General features: G+C 39.8%; 1 protein-coding gene and 1 long non-coding RNA gene across 2 annotated transcripts; both read right to left on the bottom strand.

Annotated features, from left to right (window-relative positions):
• Window positions 1-12489: 12489 nt before the first annotated feature.
• On the bottom strand, window positions 12490-13484 carry LOC138903520 (uncharacterized). Its single transcript, XR_011412706.1, has 2 exons — window positions 13069-13484; window positions 12490-12980 (listed from the first exon to the last, which is right to left on the bottom strand). It is a non-coding gene; the product is annotated as an uncharacterized lncRNA (long non-coding RNA).
• A 515-nt stretch (window positions 13485-13999) lies between these two features.
• Window positions 14000-16564, bottom strand: LOC104097228 (large ribosomal subunit protein uL6z/uL6y-like). Its single transcript, XM_009603804.4, has 3 exons — window positions 16041-16564; window positions 14345-14467; window positions 14000-14272 (listed from the first exon to the last, which is right to left on the bottom strand). The coding sequence occupies exons 1-3, from the start codon at window positions 16413-16415 to the stop codon at window positions 14186-14188; spliced, it is 585 nt and encodes a 194-aa protein (XP_009602099.1). The 5' UTR covers window positions 16416-16564; the 3' UTR covers window positions 14000-14185.
• Window positions 16565-18676: the final 2112 nt, after the last annotated feature.

Raw genomic sequence — 18676 nt, 5'->3', positions numbered from 1 at the left:
TTTTAAATTTAATGAAGTTTATGCATTTCTACGGCCCGATACTACAAAAATAATTGGATTCATATTTATAGATATTAGTAGATTTCTTGATATAACAAAACTTAAAACCAACACAGTAGATCCGCCCTAGTTAATTTGATACGTATACGTACTGATTGGAAGGAACTAAGAGATTTTAGAATTCTGTGAAGTGTCAGTTCTACGTTAATTGCTGTAGCTTATACGAATAAAATAATTGTAAAATGAGCAAAAGACAAACTTCTTACCTTTACAATTTGACGGTCGAAGTATCCCATTTTTTGTTGGATTTCGTTACACATTGTTACTACCACCATTTCATTTTTAAGTGTCATTGAGCATTTCAAAATGATCCAAGATTAGTGTCATTTTACGAAACTAAGAAGGCCATAAATATTTTTTTCCAAATCTACCACTGCGCCAGTAAATGATTTAATTAATCGAAGAAGAGATGAAGGTAATTTGAAGAGATATTAAAGGGTAACTTAGTCAAATCAGCTTATAAATAATAGCAAAAAAAAAAATTAATGGGGTGCCAAATATTTTTTCTTTTTGTTTGCAATGCTATTAATGAGAAAGGTAGAAAGCTCACCACATGAGCTAGCTCTCAAACCCGTCTTGAACTATACTTCCTCTTGTCCTAATTAATTTTTTAGCCCTTTTTTGTGGTCCAAAATAAATGATTTTTTCAGATTTCAAGAATGAATTAAATATTTTTTTCCTACATTGTTCTTAGAGTAAATAGTATTGGAGTATGTGTTAGGAGTATTTATGTGAAGAGATAGTAAATGTTAATATGGTCGATTTCATTGCTAATTAATATTAAAAGGTGAATTTCTTAATCTGTGTTAAAACATCAAAAAAATCAATTATTGTGAACCGGTAGAATATTTAAGATGGAAAAGTAGCAATTAATTACTAAAAGTGCAGGCAGGAAGAGGGAAAGTAATTAATCAATAATAAATGCATAGAGATTGTAGATTTGCGAAAGTTAATTATGGGAATATTCTTTTGATTGGTTTAACCGAAGACCAAGGCGGGACTCTAGCTTTTTCCTTAATTAACATTGACATTTGGCATCTTCCACATTTTAATATTCAATAGCCTAGGTAGGGTTGCGATCATGCGTGAGTTCTTATTTTGGACCATCACGGGTGTATTACTCATGCGGGTGTAAATGGTTTTAGACTTTTAAAAACTGCATCAATGATGTTGGTTTTTCTTCGGTATCGATACAGTTCGATTAATTTTCGATATTTTTTTAAATATCATTAAAAAGTCATTAGTAGAAGCATAATGTAATAACATACCTACTTTGATGGGACTAATCAAAACTTTCTAGACAATTTTACTATTTAAAAGATAATGAACTAATAAAATATGAAAGATGATCAGAGTATCGATCCATCAACTATTTTATAGCAGCGTAAAAGAAACTAAGCAAAGACAAATAAAACATAAATCACATGGGTGGAAAGATATTAAGCAAACTGAGACTCAAGAATAAAGTCTATAGAAGATTAATTTAAAAATATAAATTTAAATCATACGAAAATTCAATACATTGTAATTTGCTACTCATAATCGCTAGATTACCTTGTGTCTTGCTAGCGAATATGCTGGAAATAATTTAGTTTCAATAGGAGTAGTATAATAGGTTTGAGAAATAGAATTTTGGGTTTAATTAATTGTTGGCTTGTAACCGTTTTTACAATTTCAAGGCCCAAGGAAAAATTTAATGATTTATTATTTTTAATATTAATATATTTTTCCCATGTAAATTTATTCGGTACGGTTCGGTATTTTTTCGATTCATTTTCATAAAATAAAAAACATACCCTAATTATCGGTACGATTATAGATTTATATTAAAAAAAATTATGATTTTATTAAAAGAAACCTAAAAATCGATTTGGTTCGATCTGTTTAGTCGGTTTTTAAATATCCATTGACACCCTTAATTACTCATTTCAAATCCTACGAGATCTTATTATGTTGATCATCTTTTCAGTTTTTGTAAGAACTATATAAAGTTTCTCATTTTAAAGAGGAAAAAAATTGCAAGAGTATTTACCTCAAAAATGGATAACAATTAAATTTATATGTGGTTTTAAGGATACGCGGATTAATTCAATACAAATGATAAATTGCTTTAGATTAAACAGATAAAGGATGTAATAAATTATCAAACCAATAAAGGGGAGTGGTCCCGGACTCACTGACAACTTTAATGAAATACCTGCCTTCGATCCCGGGATCATGATAATGAAGAACTGATGAAGAAAAGTAAGAACTTTGAATAAGAGAGAAAATTAGAGTATATTGCCTTGATATGCATGTTACAATGATCCCTAATGAATAGTTAGACTCCTTTTTATATAGTAGGGGAGTTTTACCTAAATACATTTTCAAAATAGGTAAAAATCTTCTGTTTTACTAATCATTGATTTTCTGCCGATACGTGCCGAGATTCACGTCGTAACATCCGGCCAGGCACGGACATCACGGCCCTTTGTTTGTCGTGCTCGATTATCTGGTAATGCCCTCTGAAGTTTTGGGGTTCAAATCGGACCCGGGGGACGTGGCCCCGATTCTTTCGAGGGCAGGTGTTTTGCCCAGACCCCGACTCGAGGGGCTCCTTGCCCCCATGTCGGTTCCTTACAGTCACATCTCTGCACCATTTACTTCATCTTGGACCGAGGTGTCCAAAGGGCTCGGTTTCACCCATATACCTATAGTCTCCTCGTTTCTCGGAGAGTAAGTTTACGGAAACGACGAGAAACGACATATGCACTTCGTTTGGTTCTTCGCCGTGATAGAAACGACAAAGAATCTGAAACGTCCCGTCAATCGTGTCATTATGACTTCAAACACAAGTCGGTCATCGGCAGGTCATCCCTGAATGCAAAACGGCGAGAAACCTCTATAAATACTTTCCTCTTTCGTTCATTTTTTGTACCTTTTGACCAAGCTTCTATCTTCGAGTTTTCAAGATATCACTACTCTTTTTCATACTCTAATATTTTCACCTCCGTTCTTCAAAACTTCTCAGTATGTTGCAAGCTTTTACTTATTTTCTACCAAAATCAGCACACTTGACCTTTCATCTCTCAACCTCTCTTCATATTTTTCAAGCTTTTTCGAGATAACAATTGCTAAAACTTCCAAATATGTCCCCCAAAAAGTCGCTTCTTCTTCTTCGCAACCGACTGCTAAAATCGATGAAACTACTCCTGATGTGGTCATCCTCGAGAGGTTCGCTCCTGACACGGGTACCGATGAACCGAATCTCGAGCCTTCTTTGAAAATGTTCATTCTTGGGGATTATTCGGTTGCCGATGACTTTAAGGTTGAGAAGCCCTCGTCGGTGCAGGGCCGGTGTGAGGGAGTATCAAGATATATATGCTCCATTACCGAAGACGTCTTCCCTGCGGTCCGAGAGGACTGCAACTGGGCGGGTAAGGACGTAGTAGTCCCCGGGCCTGCGGATGCCATCATTACCTCGTGGAGGGTTATCTAAGTGTTTACACGTATCCTTTTACGCTGGGCCCGGTAAATCTAGGTTATCTTGGATTTATGCAAGAGGTACGAAGTATGCCTCGATCAAATCCACTTGTCATTGTGGAGGATCGTGATCCTCCTTCGTTATTTCGTGAACAAGACCGAATCTCGTCGGTTTACCATCTATCATCTTCTCTGCCTATACAGTCCCCGAATCTTTTGAGGGGGACTAATAAAGCTCACACACCGGTCCTATAAAGCCTCATTCTCGAGCATCGATGAGGACCAAGACCGGGCTAGCAGGGACGTTTCGTTCAGGTGAAGACCTAAGACTTGGTTCCCCCCGAACTCATGTCATTCCCCGAGAAGTGTAACGCATCTCGTAAGTGTAGTTTCCCCTTGAACACCATTTTACCTTCATCTCCTCTTTTCTTACTGGTATTTGTGGTGGTGCAGTCATCGCTCGAGTCCCAAATGCGATCCCTCGGCTCAAGGAGTGGATCGAGGGCATTTGTTCACAGATGCCTTATTCTGACCGCTCATGGCGCAAACTCTTGAGGGGCCGTTGGGAGGCCCGTTCCCACGGTAAGACCCTTCCTCGAATAGGTAACACCTGGCTCTCTCATTCGCATCATACTTACCCTATTTTCATCACTTTTCCTTTTGCAGGTTTGCCTAAGACCATTGAGCATAGGCCTTTAGTAGGGGACGAGGATCCGTCTATTGACCCCTCCGCTTTGGGGCATCTCGGGGTTGCAGCGAGAAAAGAAGAAAAGAAAGGCTCTGGGCTCCCCGAGCTCAGAGAAGAAGAAGCCAAAGAAAAGGTTGGCCTATAAGCCAAAAGAAAGTTCTAGCTCTCGAGTGCCCGACTCAGATTCACTTTATCGGCTCAGAGATGAGCCCGAAGAATATGATTGTTTCGTGGCCAATGGGCTGACATCCCCCGAGGATCGAGCAGCCGTTGAAGAGAAGATCCATGAGGTTGATCCCCTTCAGGCCCGGGGGATCGATGAGGAGATTGGGGCCGAGACTTCCCGGAAAGTCGGTCATGCCCCCGAAGGAGGCACCTAGTGTAATAGAGATTCCAGGGCTGCCCTCCTATACCAAGTCCATGCTCGAGGAGGCCTGAGCGGGAAATGAGAGGTATAATGAAGGGACTAGTGGCATGGAGGATCCCTTTCGTTCCTTTTTTTACGGTGTGGACTCGTCCGTTTGGAGGATTTTTCCAGGCTGGGCGACTTGGAGGTGCCGAGAAAAGGGTTCTCGTCAGAAGTCGGCGGTCTGAATTCAAGCCCAAAGTTAGTCAATCAATTCCTTGCCCCGAACATAGATCCCGACCGCAAGAGGTCGATAGTCATCACTATCCCGAAGGATGCCCGAGTTCTTTTCGCTCACATGGGAGTAGCGATCCACCTTCGATGCCTGGTGACCGAAGAGGACCAGGTGAAAATGAATAAGGTGGACGTACCATGATTGTTCAATGAGGCGCAGCAGGCACTGAATCGTGTAAGGTATCACTACGGTCTTTCATCATTTGACTTAGTTCTTGATATTTCTCATGTCTTCTTTCCTTTATCTTTTTGCGGGCCTCGTCACTCCATCAAGAAACTTTTCTTCGGTACCGGACTGAGGTTAATAAGTTTGAGGCTGAGGCTATGGAGCTCGCCGAGAAGAGAGACATGTATAAGCTTCTCAGCGAGCAACACGAAGGTGTCGTCAAGAGTCTCCGGGCCGAGGTGGATGCGGCACAGAAGGAGCATGCCGACTTGGTGGAACAGGTAAAGGTTTTCGAAGTTAGCAATGATGACTTAGCCATGGAAACTAATGACCAAACCTCGCAAGTTCAGCATAAGATTGACTGGATCGACCAATTTCGGGTTGAAATGAACGAGGTTCAGGCCATGGCCGATGTCTGAAAGGGAAAAATGGACTAGCTGGCTTCGGAGAAGAAGACTGCCCGGGAGCAGCTGGCATTGGTAGAGGTTCAACTGCGAGTGGCGAAAGAGAAATCCGATACACAGTCTTGACAAAACGAGGACCTCCAGCTCAACTCGGCTTGGTCATTATTGAACGGGATGCCCTTGGCAAGGAGATCAAAAGAACGATGTCCGAATCAGAAACAACCAGGGTTGATGCTGAAGAGATGGTGGCCCAGCATAGGGATGATGTTGAGGCAGTTGAGGCCCGTCTGAAAGTCACTCTTGAGTACGTGAAGCGGTTGAATCGAAGGGAGACTCTCGAAGAGATCCATGCCCAAGGTTTCGACATGTCGTCCAAGATCGAAGAGGCGAAAAGGCTTGAGGTCGAGGCCAAGAAGCTTGCTGAACCCGAGGATGAAGAAGGCTCTGAGGGCTCCGATGAACCCGAAGATGGAGAAGACCCTGACAGCTCTAGTGACGAGGCGGGTTCTGATGGAGATCAAGCGTAGGTGCCTTAGGAATATTTATCTTTGTTTTCGCATTTTGTACATTTATTTTGTGCAGGCCGTTTTCATCGACCTTTGTAAAAACATTCTGAATGTATATATAAGGTTTTTTCCCTTTTGAAAATTTTCAAGTCTATTACCTTTAGCATTCTTTTTTATATTTGCAAAGATTTCAAATGCCTTAGCACGGAATATGTAGCAATAAGTCATTTTTCGGAGGTCCGAACAAGACTTGTTCTCGATGCAAATTTTGTTTGAAACTTGTGGGGGCTCGGAATATCGACATCTTTCCCCAAAATACTTGTTTAAACGTTTTTAGACTATAATTTTGTCGAGAGTAACCTTTGAAACAATTCGAAATTTTGAAGGCCTTATGTTTTGATCACGGGCTTCGGACGTCTCCGAGCCGCTTTTAGGGTGGCCGTAGCCTTTTAGGTTTGGGCACTCCTAATAGGTCTTGTGCCTCCGAGTTTCTATAACCCAAGTCGTCTTAACTTATCCAGGATGGCAATCCTCGAGTGGGGGTAGCCCTTTGGGCTCGGATAGGGGTGGCCCTTGGGCTCGATAATTCTCGGGCAGTAGTAGCCCTTAGGCTCGATACTTTTAAGAAGCAGAAAATATTTGTTAGCAAGGTAGAAACTTTCTTTCATTTCTGTGTGTAACATGCAAGATTGTATAAAAGCTCGTATTGCAGCCGGTATGACCTACGCGGGCATGGTTCATTTGACTGTTTGGCCCTTACAATGAATCCTAACTACCGAGACTAGACGGATCGAGCACAGAGTTTCCCTTCTTTGATAAAAATCATGATCCAAGGGTGATGTACCCCAGTATTCAAGGTCGATCGTCGAGACGACTCGGATACTGTTGATCTAACCATCGACTCTAATTCAAAACCGGAATTCGATTCTAAGTTAGCACGATCCACTATTTCTGGGAGGCCAACCGGATGAGGGCGACCTCATGCCTCTCATCCAATAGTTCTTGGCTCGTGCTCATGGACTCACCGTTCGACTCTTCGGTGGCATATCAAAACCTGAAACTCGGTTCTCCTACCTCGACCGGTATTAGTGCTTCGGCATCGTAGATCGATGAAAACAAGGTGGCCCCGGTACTAGATTTTGAGGTCGTACAGTATGCCCACAGGACTACGGGCAAAATTTCCTTCCATTTCCCTTTGGCATCGATCAACCTTTTCTTAAGGTTTTGGAGTATGGACTTGTTTGTAGACTCCGCGTGCTCGTTCCCACTAAAGTGATAGGGTGTTGAAAAGACCCCTTTGATCTTATGGACCTCAAAAAAATTGCTTACCTTGCTGCTGATGAATTGTTTCCCGTTATCACATACGATCTCGGCCGGCATCCCAAATCGACAAATTATGTGGTCCCAAATAAAATCAATAACTTCTTTTTCTCTAACTTTCTCAAATACCTGAGCTTCAACCCATTTAGAAAAATAGTCAGTCATAAACAATATAAATTAAGCCTTACTAGGTGCCCATGGAAGGAGACCGACGATGTTCATTTCCCATTTCATGAATGGATGCGGTGACAAGACCGAATGTAGTAGCTCCCCGGGCTGATGGATCATTGGTGCGTGCCTCTGACAGTCGTCGCATTTTCGTACGAATTCCTTCGCAGTTTTCTCCATGTCGATCCAGTAATATTCGTCTCTGATTATCTTACGAACCAACGATTCGGACCCCGAATGATTCCCGCGGGTACCTTCGTGAACTTCCCTCAAAACATATTTGGTGCCTCCTGATCCCAGACATATGGCGAGTGGGCCATCGAACATTCTTATGAACAGGGTGTTATCTTCGGACATAATGAACCTAGCCACCTTTGTGCGCAAAGCTCTTGATTATTTAGGATCTGAGGGCAGCTTCCCGATCTTTAAGTAATTTATATACTTATTTCTCCATCCCCAGGTTAAGCTTGCCGAGTTTATCTCGTCGTGGGGTTCTTCCACTACCGATTTCATGAGTTCTACGACCATTCCCCAGCTCAATTCATCATCGTCAACCGACGACCCCAAGTTAACCAGGGCATCGACTTCGCTATTTTGATCCCGGGGCACGTGTTGTAGGGTCCAATCCTTGAATCGATGTAGCGTTACTTGTAGTTTATGCAAGTATCTTCGCATTTGTTCCTTTTTCACTTCGAATGCCCCATTGACTTGATTCACCACAATGAGGGAATCACATTTGGCTTCGATCAATTCGGCCCCAAGCGTTTAGCCAATTCGAGACCTGCAATCATGGCCTCATACTCGACCTCATTGTTACTCAATTTCACAGTTCTAATAGATTTCCTAATTACGTTACCCATGGGCGGATTCAACACGATGCTGAGTCCGGACCCCTTTGAGGCATCGTCCGTAAAAAGGGTCCAGATTCCCTACGAGGTCCTCAATGTTAACAACTATTCCTTTTCGACTTCGTGTATTAAGGCAGGCATGAAGTCTGCCAAAATTTGAGATTTGATGGCGGTTCGGGGCCGATATTCAATATTGTACCCACTAATTTCCATGGCCCATCTGGCCAATCGTCCCGAGATCTCGGGTTTGTGCATTATGTTCCTTAATGGGTAAGTAGTCGCGACACATATGGGATGGCATTGAAAATATGGCCTTAACTTTCTAGAGGCGCTTAGCAAAGCGAGCGCCAATTTCTCCAGGTAAGGATGCCTCGTTTAGGCCTCGCCTAGAGTCCTCCTAACATAATATATAGGAAATTGCTTACCTTCTTCTTCCCGAACTAAGACTCTACTTACCGCTATCTCGAATACCATTAAGTACAGGTACAACTGCTTGCCTTTGGAGTATGAAGCAAATGTGGACTCGAAAGGTACTATTTGAGTTCTTCAAAAGCTTGCTAGCACTTCGGGGTCCACGAGAAGTTATGTTTCTTCTTCAATAACGAGAAGAACGGATGGCTCTTATCGGAGGACCTTGAAATGAACCGACCCAGGGCGGTTATGCGCTCGGTTAGCCTTTGAACGGCCTTGACATTGTCCACCATGGTGATGTCTTATATGGCCTTGATCTTGTCAGGATTAATCTCGATCCCCCGTTTGGACACCATGAATCCAAGGAACTTTCCGGACCTGACTCCGAATGCGCATTTCTCCGGGTTTAGCTTTATATTGTATTTCTTCAGTATGTTGAAGGTTTCCTGCAAACGTTTCAAATGGTCCTCTTCTCGCAGGGACTTAATTAACATGTCATCAATGTAAACCTCCATTGATTTTCCTATTTGCTCTTCGAACATCCGATTTACTAGTCGTTGGTAAGTGGAACCAGCATTTTTTAGTCTGAATTGCATTACGTTATAATAATAGGTGTCGTATTTAGTGATGAAAGAAGTCTTTTCTTAGTCGTCCGGGTCCATCCGGATCTGGTTGTACCCGGAATAAGCGTCGAGAAAGCTGAGTATCTCGTGGCCGGCCATCGCATCGATCATGCGATCGATGTTAGGCAAAGGAAAAAAGTCCTTAGGGGATGTCATGTTCAAGTCTTTGTAGTCTACGCACATTCTTAATTTATTTCCCTTTTTAAGCACTACTACTATGTTTGCTAAACAGTCCGAGTACTTAACTTCCCGAATGAAACCGGCGTGCACTTTTAAAAAGGCATCAGTAAGCATAGCAAATGAGTCAATAAAATTAGGGGGTAAGTTGTGATACCATATAATAGCTCTCTTTAACAAGGTCTCTCTGAACCTTTTCAGGAGAACGGATTCGATTTCATCATCTTCCAAGTTGTTCCCCTTGATGGCGCACGTGTAGGAGGTCACATGTTCGTTGGATCAGTCGTTCCATTATATTTCGGAATTTCGGACATACAGAACTTCTTTCGGATCGACTTCGGAGCTGCACTTGGAGGGAAAGGATTTTCGACAAACTTCTTGGAATCCAGGCCTTTCAGTATCGGTGGTGCTTCTGGTATTTGATCGACCTTGGAGTTATAGGTCTCTACATTTTTTCCGTTGGCTTCGATTTTATTTTCTCCTGATTCCACCCATTTTGTCAGTTCGTCGAGCATCTTTATTATCACGGGATTGGTCCCGGGTTCATCCTCACTCGGCTTTTCTGTGACTGGTTCTTTTTTGCGAGTGTTTTTCCGAGACGGTTCAGGCTCAACGATGCATGGGGTGCGGCTCTGGTTCTGCAACTGGGCTATCGCTGCTTGTTGAGCCTATAACATTTTAAAGATCACCCGCAAGTTGATCCCATCACCTTCGATGTCGTGTGTACTCCGGGCTCCCCCCGCGAATGTTGTTTTCGAGTCGGTTGGCAAGTTTGATTTGATAGCCACATGTGAGTTAGCATGTTGTTCTCGCCAGGCACCACATTGTTGTTCTCGCAATGGTGGTTGGATTCAACATCAACGTTCAAATGGGCAGATTGGGAATTTGAAAGTTTTAATTTGACCTGAAATTAGAAGCTCAAAGAACAAGTGTAAAATAGAGTGTGTTATGGAAATTTGTATCAAATTGCCACTATTATCCTCAGTCCCACAGTAGGCGCCAAACTGTTTACCCTCAAAAATGGATAACAATTAAATTTATATGTGACTTTAAGGATACGCGGATTAATTTAATACAAATGATAATTTGCGTTAGATTAAACAGATAAAGGGCGTAATAAATTGTCAAACTACTAAAGGGGAGTGGTCCCGGACTCGGTGACAACTTTAATGAAATGCATGCCTTCGATCTTGGGCTCACGATAATGAAGAACTGATGAATAAAAGTAAGAACTTTGAATAACATAGAAAATAAGAGTATATTATCTTGATATGCGTGTTACAATGATCCGTAATGAATACTTAAACTCCCATTTATATTGTAAGGGGTTTTACCCTAAGTACAATTCCAAAAGAGGTAAAAAAAAATCATTTTACTAATCACAGATTTTCTGCCGATACGTGCCGAGACTCACGTCGTAACATCCGACTGGGCACGGATATCACGGCCTTTTGTTTGTCGTGCTCGATTATCTGGTAATGTTGTGCGAAGTTTTGGGGTTCGAATGGGACCTAGGGGACGTGGCCTCGATTCTTCCGAGAGCATGTGTTTTTTCTGGACCCCGACTCGAGTGGATCCTTGCCCCGATTCCGGTTCCTTACAGTCACATCTTTGCTCTGTTTACTTCATCGGGAATCGAGGCGTCCAAAGGGCTTGGTTCCACCCGTATACACAGAGATTATGGGTGTGTTTGGTATGAAGGAAAATATTTTTCACAAAATATTTTCTAATTTTTCAATGATAGATTTGATTAAATGTTTTGGAAAACATTTTCCTAACGAACTCATTTTCCTCCAATTGGAGATAAATATTTTCCCTATCAAGAGAAGGAAAAATATTTTTCAAAACTCTTTTTCAACATTTCCCGTACTATTGCCCATCTCCACCAATCCTCACCTACCCACCCCACCCACTCACCCACACCCACCCCATCACCCTCGCCCTACCCCACCCCACCACCCTCGCCTACCGCACCCTAACCCCCGCCTCCAACCCCCTCCCCCTCCTAAATAAAAATATTATTAATAGTACTTTCTTTTTATGTTATAGATAGAATACTTTTTTTTCATTTCAACAAATAAGTATTTTCTTTTCATGATTAAAAAAAGTATTTTTTTTATTTTAACAAAAAAAAACTTCTTTTCATTTTCTTTCATTTCAACAAAAAGAGTTTTCTTTTCAAGATGTAGAAAAAGTATTTTTTTTTATTTTAACAAAATGAGTACTTTATTTTTATATTGTAGAAAGAGTATTTTTTTTTCTTCAACCAAAAAAAAGTATTTTCTTTTTAGTTATGGAACATAAATTTCAACGTTGTTTTGCGTAAAAAAGTAAAGCAACACATTAGTTCCTTTAGGTTTGTGTGAATTTGAGAATAATTAAATTATTGAAGAAAATGGAGTCCTGAAAATGTTGGATTTTGGGATGGGAAGGGCGGAGAACACAGAAAACATGGGGACTTGGGGGAAGGGCGGTGAGGAGAGTGGCATAAAAAATTATTTTTCTGAAAAATATTTTCTACTCTCTAATCAAGAATGGGTTGCTGTAATGGTGATCAACCTCCACTTCCAATCAAGAGGTTGTGAATTCGAGTCCCCCCCCCCCCAAGAACAAGGTGGGAGTTCTTTGAGGGAGGAAGCTGATGGTCTATCGGAAACAGCCTCTCTACCCTAGGGTAGGGGTAAGGTCTGCGTACACACTACCCTTCCCAACCCCCACTAATGGGATTATACAGGGTTATTGTTGTTGTTGTTGCTTTTTCTAGCCAAACACTATAAAATATTTTTCAAAAAAGATTTTTCACTCACCAACCAAAAAAGAGAAAATAAGTAATAAAATCATTTATTTTCCATGAAAACATTTTCTAGGAAAACATTTTCCTTCGTACCAACACACGCCAGGGGCGAAAGTACATAGCCCTAAGGGTGGTCAACTGACCACCCTTCATTGAAAAATTACATTGTATATATATGTAAAATATTAGATTTTAATGGTATATAACGTATATTGAACACCCTTTATCGGAAATATTTTTACTTATTTCAAGTTTGAACACCCTGAATGAAATTCCTGGCTTCGCCACTGAAATACACTCTATATATTCCTTCTTAAATTGTAAACATATACATGAACGTGGGATAAGGTAACGGATTAAATTTATACCATCAACCAAATATGGTATAAATTTAATCCCAGACTTAATACTGGATATACTACTTTATCTCACCTTATCTCATCAAACTTAGAATTATTTTATCCCACCTCCCATGCGGGATAAAATAGTCTATGGATTATAATCCTGGGATTATTATCCCGGGATAACTTAGTCCGCTTACCAAACGACCCTGAAGTATATTTTGTGAAGTAAGATGGAATGTTGAACTGTTAATGTTGGGTAGATGTAACGTTGCACATAGAGTAACTCGGGATTGTATATAGACCACCACCAAGGATTGTAGTGAGATAAATATGATTCCTTCGTCCTTAATTATAGATTTTGGGTTTAGCCTGAAAATGGAAAAAATCCTAATAGGAAGTACGTAGTTAGGGCCTAATGTGAGTACCGAATAGCATAGGGGAAACAAACAAAACCCACCCATAATTACTAGCGGTTGGGATTTGCTCCATTACAATTTCCTCCAGTACTTGTCAATGGCATGTATATATCTTCAATGGCATTACATGAATAAGGGTCCGCTTTGACCTTCCCAGGGGATAGTGAGGAAAATGGGGGTGAATAGGCATTTCACGAAATCTGAGAAGAAAGAATTATCATATGCTACTATTAATTGCATCCTATAATATTTACTCGCTTGAGCTACTATGAAGTCGAGGCATGGTGAAAAAAGAAATTGAGATAATTAATTAAAAGTAAAGGAGTGATGGTGTTACTTGCAAATGGAAAAACACAATTTCAAGGGTCCTTTCGAGGAAGTACATTTATTAATGCAAGTGCGTACTAAAAACGAAAATAACCACATAGGATGCTCCTATGTGATTTACAATATAAGACACCCCATTATTCACTTTAGATAAACTATATTATTTTTCTTCTAGATTTAGAGGAAAATTGTGAGCATGTTTGATTTTAAGAACCTCTTCCTTTACCCGTTATCCATAGATTAACAGGTAGAGACGAGATCCTATCAAAATTTAATTTTTTTTCCTCTTACTTTTCCTTTTCTAGTTCCTTTTTCCACATTCTTTTTATCGAAGAAAGCTCAGTCACTAACAGATAACTGAAAATAAGTTGAACACCAATCAGATAATGTCCTAGTTAAATGGTTTATAATGCTTTTTTGTTCTTTTTTGTAGAGTTGGAGTGCAATCCCTCTTGAATGAGACTTGTATATACGGATGGCGCAAAAGAATATTTACATTATCACATAACTTCGGATAACTCTCCATACAAAGTAAAATTAGTAACGGGTAAATAAAGTAGATTACTTGCTACTACAAGTTAAGACACATTAATTGTGTATATAAAAAAAAAATTAAATCCATCTAAAAAGGCATAGGGCAACAGGTAAAAGGAAAAAAACTGACATAGAAATTGATCTGATAATAAGCAAACGATCAAAGGAAAGCATCCATCTCTAGTTAATGAGCCAAACATAAAACATAAAATTACTCTTAACAGATACTTCATCCAGAAAACGATGGAACCAAAATTGTTGAATTAACTTCAAATGAAACAACCAGTCTGCTAAAACCTACTCTTCTTCAGCTATTCTTCCTTTCTCACTCACATAGATACCATCCAGGAACTTACGGATATCTTTGTTCTTAACATGGCATTTCTGTCAATAAAGCAGAATCAACAAGCGCAGATTAAAGTGCATATCTACAGGAGTAAAAAGAGGGAGTTTTACCTGGTTTATGAGGGCAGCAGAACGCGAAACAAGCTCAATGTCATTCCCATCCAATACCAATTCATCCTTAACTTTCTCAGACCTGACAACAGTAACCCCTTCAAGCATATCGACTTTCCTTACCTGATATAATGAAAGCAACAAGTCAGTTCCCTACTACCTTAAACTTAAATCTGCCAAGCCACCAAAGCTAATGTTAAATTGAATGATGTAGCAGCAGATTTTAAACACCTCGCCAAAGAAGAAATTGGGAGAACATATCCATCTATCAAGGAAACTAACCTACAACTATGTCATTCCTTATGGAAAAAGGATTCAAACATCTACTCTTATATTAAAAATAAACCAAATCATCTCAATCCATCCATTGATTGCAGCCAAGTACTTTACTCACTACGAAAATTTCAATCTAGCTCTCTAGTTCTCTTAGCTATTACTCCCTCTGCTCCGCTCCAATTTGTGTGAACCTATTTGACTGAACTAAGGACTTTTAAAACTTGTGGTCCTAAACAAGTCATAACATTTGTGTGGCTATAATCTTTTGAAACTTGTGGTGTTAAACATGCTAGAGCAATTGTGGGGCTATCAAAGCATAGAATTGAAAATTTAAGTTAAATTGATTCCAAATTTAAAAAGGGATCATTTTATGGAATAGACAAAAAAAATAGGTTCAGAAAACTGAAACAGAGGGAGTATTACATTTATTTACCCGTGGAAGAAAAGCAACTATTCAATCTCAGACTACTTGATTTCATAGAACTTAAAACCCAAAAAATGGTATTATTACATCATCCATGTCAATAGCAAAGCCAGGAATTTTACTAGGGGTTGTCAAAACATTAAAAGAACACTCAGAGAAAATAAGAGTCAACATATAGCATGCATACATAAAAATAAAATTTTGACCTAGCTAAACAGTATAATTTTTCGGCGAATAGGTGATACCCTTAACAGATGGTGGCTCCGCCAGCCACAATCTAAGCGCATTCCCTAATGAAATGTTAAGAAACAGATTTCAATCAATTGAAGGACTTGGAAGCACATTACTAAATCAGTGTCGTAAAAGCCATTGGTGAAGCCATGTGCATCATATAAGTGTGCTTTTTTTGAGCCACTCACTTTTTAAAAAAATTGTGCTTAATACAACAAGTGCAATTATATAAAATTGGTATTTCAGAGAATCCCAATATTTTTTTTAGATGGATGGAGGCAACAAAACAAATATGTAGCACTCAAAGACACCTGAAACGTCAAATGTTTCAAGATGCATATTCGGCCATCCTATTAAAGTAGTACTATTATTAAGCAGCAAATTAAAGCCAAATAACATTTACCAACAAACGAATTCCATTCAGTAAGACTAATTGACCTCTTCATTCCAAAACATTCCAAATAGTATTTTTACATACAGATTTGAGAAGTAAACACTAAAATGGGCCAGCGGCAAAACTTGGAGAAAAACACCAAATCATATTTTAACAGAATACTCAATTAACTTCAGCAATCCACTCTGCCTAGCAATATCTCACACACCAAAAACTACAGAAATTCTAGCAGTTAAATACAGCATTTCCAAATACAATCTCCTAATCAACGTAAATACACGATAGATACATTATAAGCAATAGCAAATAAAAACACGTTATTACTAAACATTAACATTAAAAAATTCGAAAATATATTTTAAAAAAGGTACCCTTTTCTCGCCAAGAAAGTTTCTGATCTCGATAGCCTTGTTCACACCAGTGATAGAAGCATTGATAGGAAAATGGGCATACACAAAACGCATCTTGTAACGGTACCCTTTAGTGACACCAGTTATGAGATTCTCAACGTGACTAAGTGCAGTACGAATAGCAGCAGTGGTTTTACGAGATCCAAACCAAGCATCAATCTTGAGCTTTTTCTTTCCGGTTTCTTCATCTTTTATGAGCTGAAAATCAAGATTCAAGTGCTTGAAGTTGCGGGTTAGTTTTCCTCTTGGTCCTTCCACTTCTATTTGCTTTGCTTTTACCTTGATTTTTACCCCATCGGGGATATCCATCGTTTCTGATGAGAGTATAGTCTTCATTTTTTGTCTCTCTCGCTGCTTCTGCCCTCACTATTGCCTACCGGCTTCCTGTGGCGAACCAAAAAACCCTAGAGTGGAAGAGTTTACATGTTGGTGTTTATATGAAAATGTCTTGGATGTTTGTTTTATTATGGGCCAAAATGGAGGTCCAATTGACGAAAGTCTAATTCATTGTGCATTTTTGTAGAAATGGCGTGGGTTGGCCAGTTTCTGTCATGTTATTTAACGTTTAGCCACATTTTTATATACGAAAAAGGATTGTTCTATGGAAAGTAGTTTAAAGATATCTTCAGTTTCACTATCCGGTCAATTATAGCTCTACTGCAATACAATGGAATTGATATGCCCATAATTTAGATGGAGGGACACGTGGCAAGCTCAGAAATAAATAACTCACTCTTAATTTTAATTACCCGATAATTAAACACCCGCCCATTTTTTTAACCCATCTGGCTTACCATCTTCCTTACTTAATATAATCCATTAACAAAAAAAGGAATTACTAACCAGAAACTGGCCAACGACCGGATCTTGAACGGAACCTGATGTGCAGTAGAAAAGAAGAAGCTTAGAAGGTTGTACGATGGGCTTGTGAAGTTGTAACTAGCCGTTATAATTAGTTAAATAGACTAGAGGCTATAAGTTTTGGGGTGCGACACTTTAGTCCCCCCTTATAGTTTATTTTATATCATTATGTAGTTACATTTGGACCCATGTAATTAGTCCTTGGCATTTACTTTTAGTCCTATAGAGTTAGTTATCCGGTTTTGTCCTTTACTGAAGAGTGAAGCTTATATGTCCTTGTATCTGCAAAGTTGGCATTATGAAAATTGAAATTATTTTCTTTGCCCTGATTTTGTTTTCTTAGCTTAGCTTTCTCCTCCTTCCTTTTACTATTTTATCGGCGACTGCAACAGTGGTATCTGAGCAATTTCTCGGCTCTGTGGATTAATGGCGGAACTAAATGAAGTGATGAATATGCTACAGAAGATCTCTGCAGAGATGACGAGCTTTACAGCTAGACAAGACCAGCTTGAAGCTGCCATGAACAAGCATGCAGAAATCAAGATGAAGCCTTGAGTGAAATTAGATAGGTGTTAAACGAGATCATCCATGGCGGAAAAAGACCTGAGAGAGACAAGGACCTCAATCATAGTAGAGGGGGGCTATATTCACCAAGTGATAAGCCATTCGACCTAGGTGAGGTAACTACTCCTTTTTCTGTTTGTGTTAACAGCTCAGTCTCCATAGGAACGAGTAGTAACACTGTTCCATTGATTGTGTACAACCAAATTCCCAACTCTCAGCTTCCCCCACCTATTATTCCTGCCAATCTTAACCCTCTCCCACTTCCTATAAGCACCTTATCGCAACCCCAAGCTCCTGTAACACTGGGTCGAGCCTCCATAGCTCAGTCTACCCAGTTCCAAAACCAACCAATATAGCAAAGCTTCTCCCCTCAACCCAGATTTACCACCTTCCAGCCCCAACCATTTCTTACTCCTCATGATGCCAATAGACCCTACTACTCTGCCCAGAACATGCCAGTGTCATATGGCTCCTATAATCAGGACATGTCTTATCCACCAATATATTACCCATAACCTACACACATTCCACCACCCCTGTATCACCAAACACCATATATTCAGACAAATCTTCAACCTACCCCTGCACATATGCCTTATCAAAACAATCCCATATACACAAACCAACCAAACACACAAAATGTAGCCTATCTTAACCTGTATTTTACTAAGTACACCAAAGTTGAATTTCTTAAGTTTGATGGTGAGGATTTGAGAAGTTAGTTGTATAAGGTGGGGCAGTTCTTTGCTGAGGAAGATGTCACCATTCAATAGAAAATAAAGCTAGTCTCTCTTCATTTTAAGGGTGATGCCCTTCAATGGCACTTAGGCTATATGAGGAGCAGGGGGGAGTTACCACTTCCTACTTGGAAGGAGTATATTTGGGCTTTGTGTGACACATTTGGGGCTGAATATACTGATACAATGATTGAGATCATGAACATCAAACACACAGGGACAATGAAGGATTACCAAAGAGCCTTTGTCAATGTCATGATTAGGCTCAATATATCAGTAGAACATGCTATTAGCATATTCTTAAACAACCTCAAGCTAGAACTTAGCCATGTAGTGAGAATTGGAAATCCTTGTACATTACCCGAGGCTTTCTACTTAGTCAGGCTGCATGAATCCAGTTTTGCAGCTCAGAGTAAGGCCATAAAAATTGGCAAC

Source organism: Nicotiana tomentosiformis, chromosome 12, assembly GCF_000390325.3.
Source record: "Nicotiana tomentosiformis chromosome 12, ASM39032v3, whole genome shotgun sequence".
NCBI classification, from domain to species: domain Eukaryota; kingdom Viridiplantae; phylum Streptophyta; class Magnoliopsida; order Solanales; family Solanaceae; genus Nicotiana; species Nicotiana tomentosiformis.
Note: the sequence above shows the minus strand (reverse complement) of the source record. Positions and strands in the feature narration are given on the sequence as shown.

What these genes read in the sequence shown, in the direction of transcription:
- LOC104097228 (XM_009603804.4), bottom strand. Translation starts at nt 16,415, where the DNA reads ATGAAGACTATACTCTCATCAGAAACGATGGATATCCCCGATGGGGTA. An exon ending in ACTTTCTTGGCGAGAAAAGG is followed by an intron (nt 14,468 to 16,040) that starts GTACCTTTTTTA and finishes TCATTATATCAG; the next exon opens with GTAAGGAAAGTCGATATGCT. An exon ending in CTGCTGCCCTCATAAACCAG is followed by an intron (nt 14,273 to 14,344) that starts GTAAAACTCCCT and finishes CTTTATTGACAG; the next exon opens with AAATGCCATGTTAAGAACAA.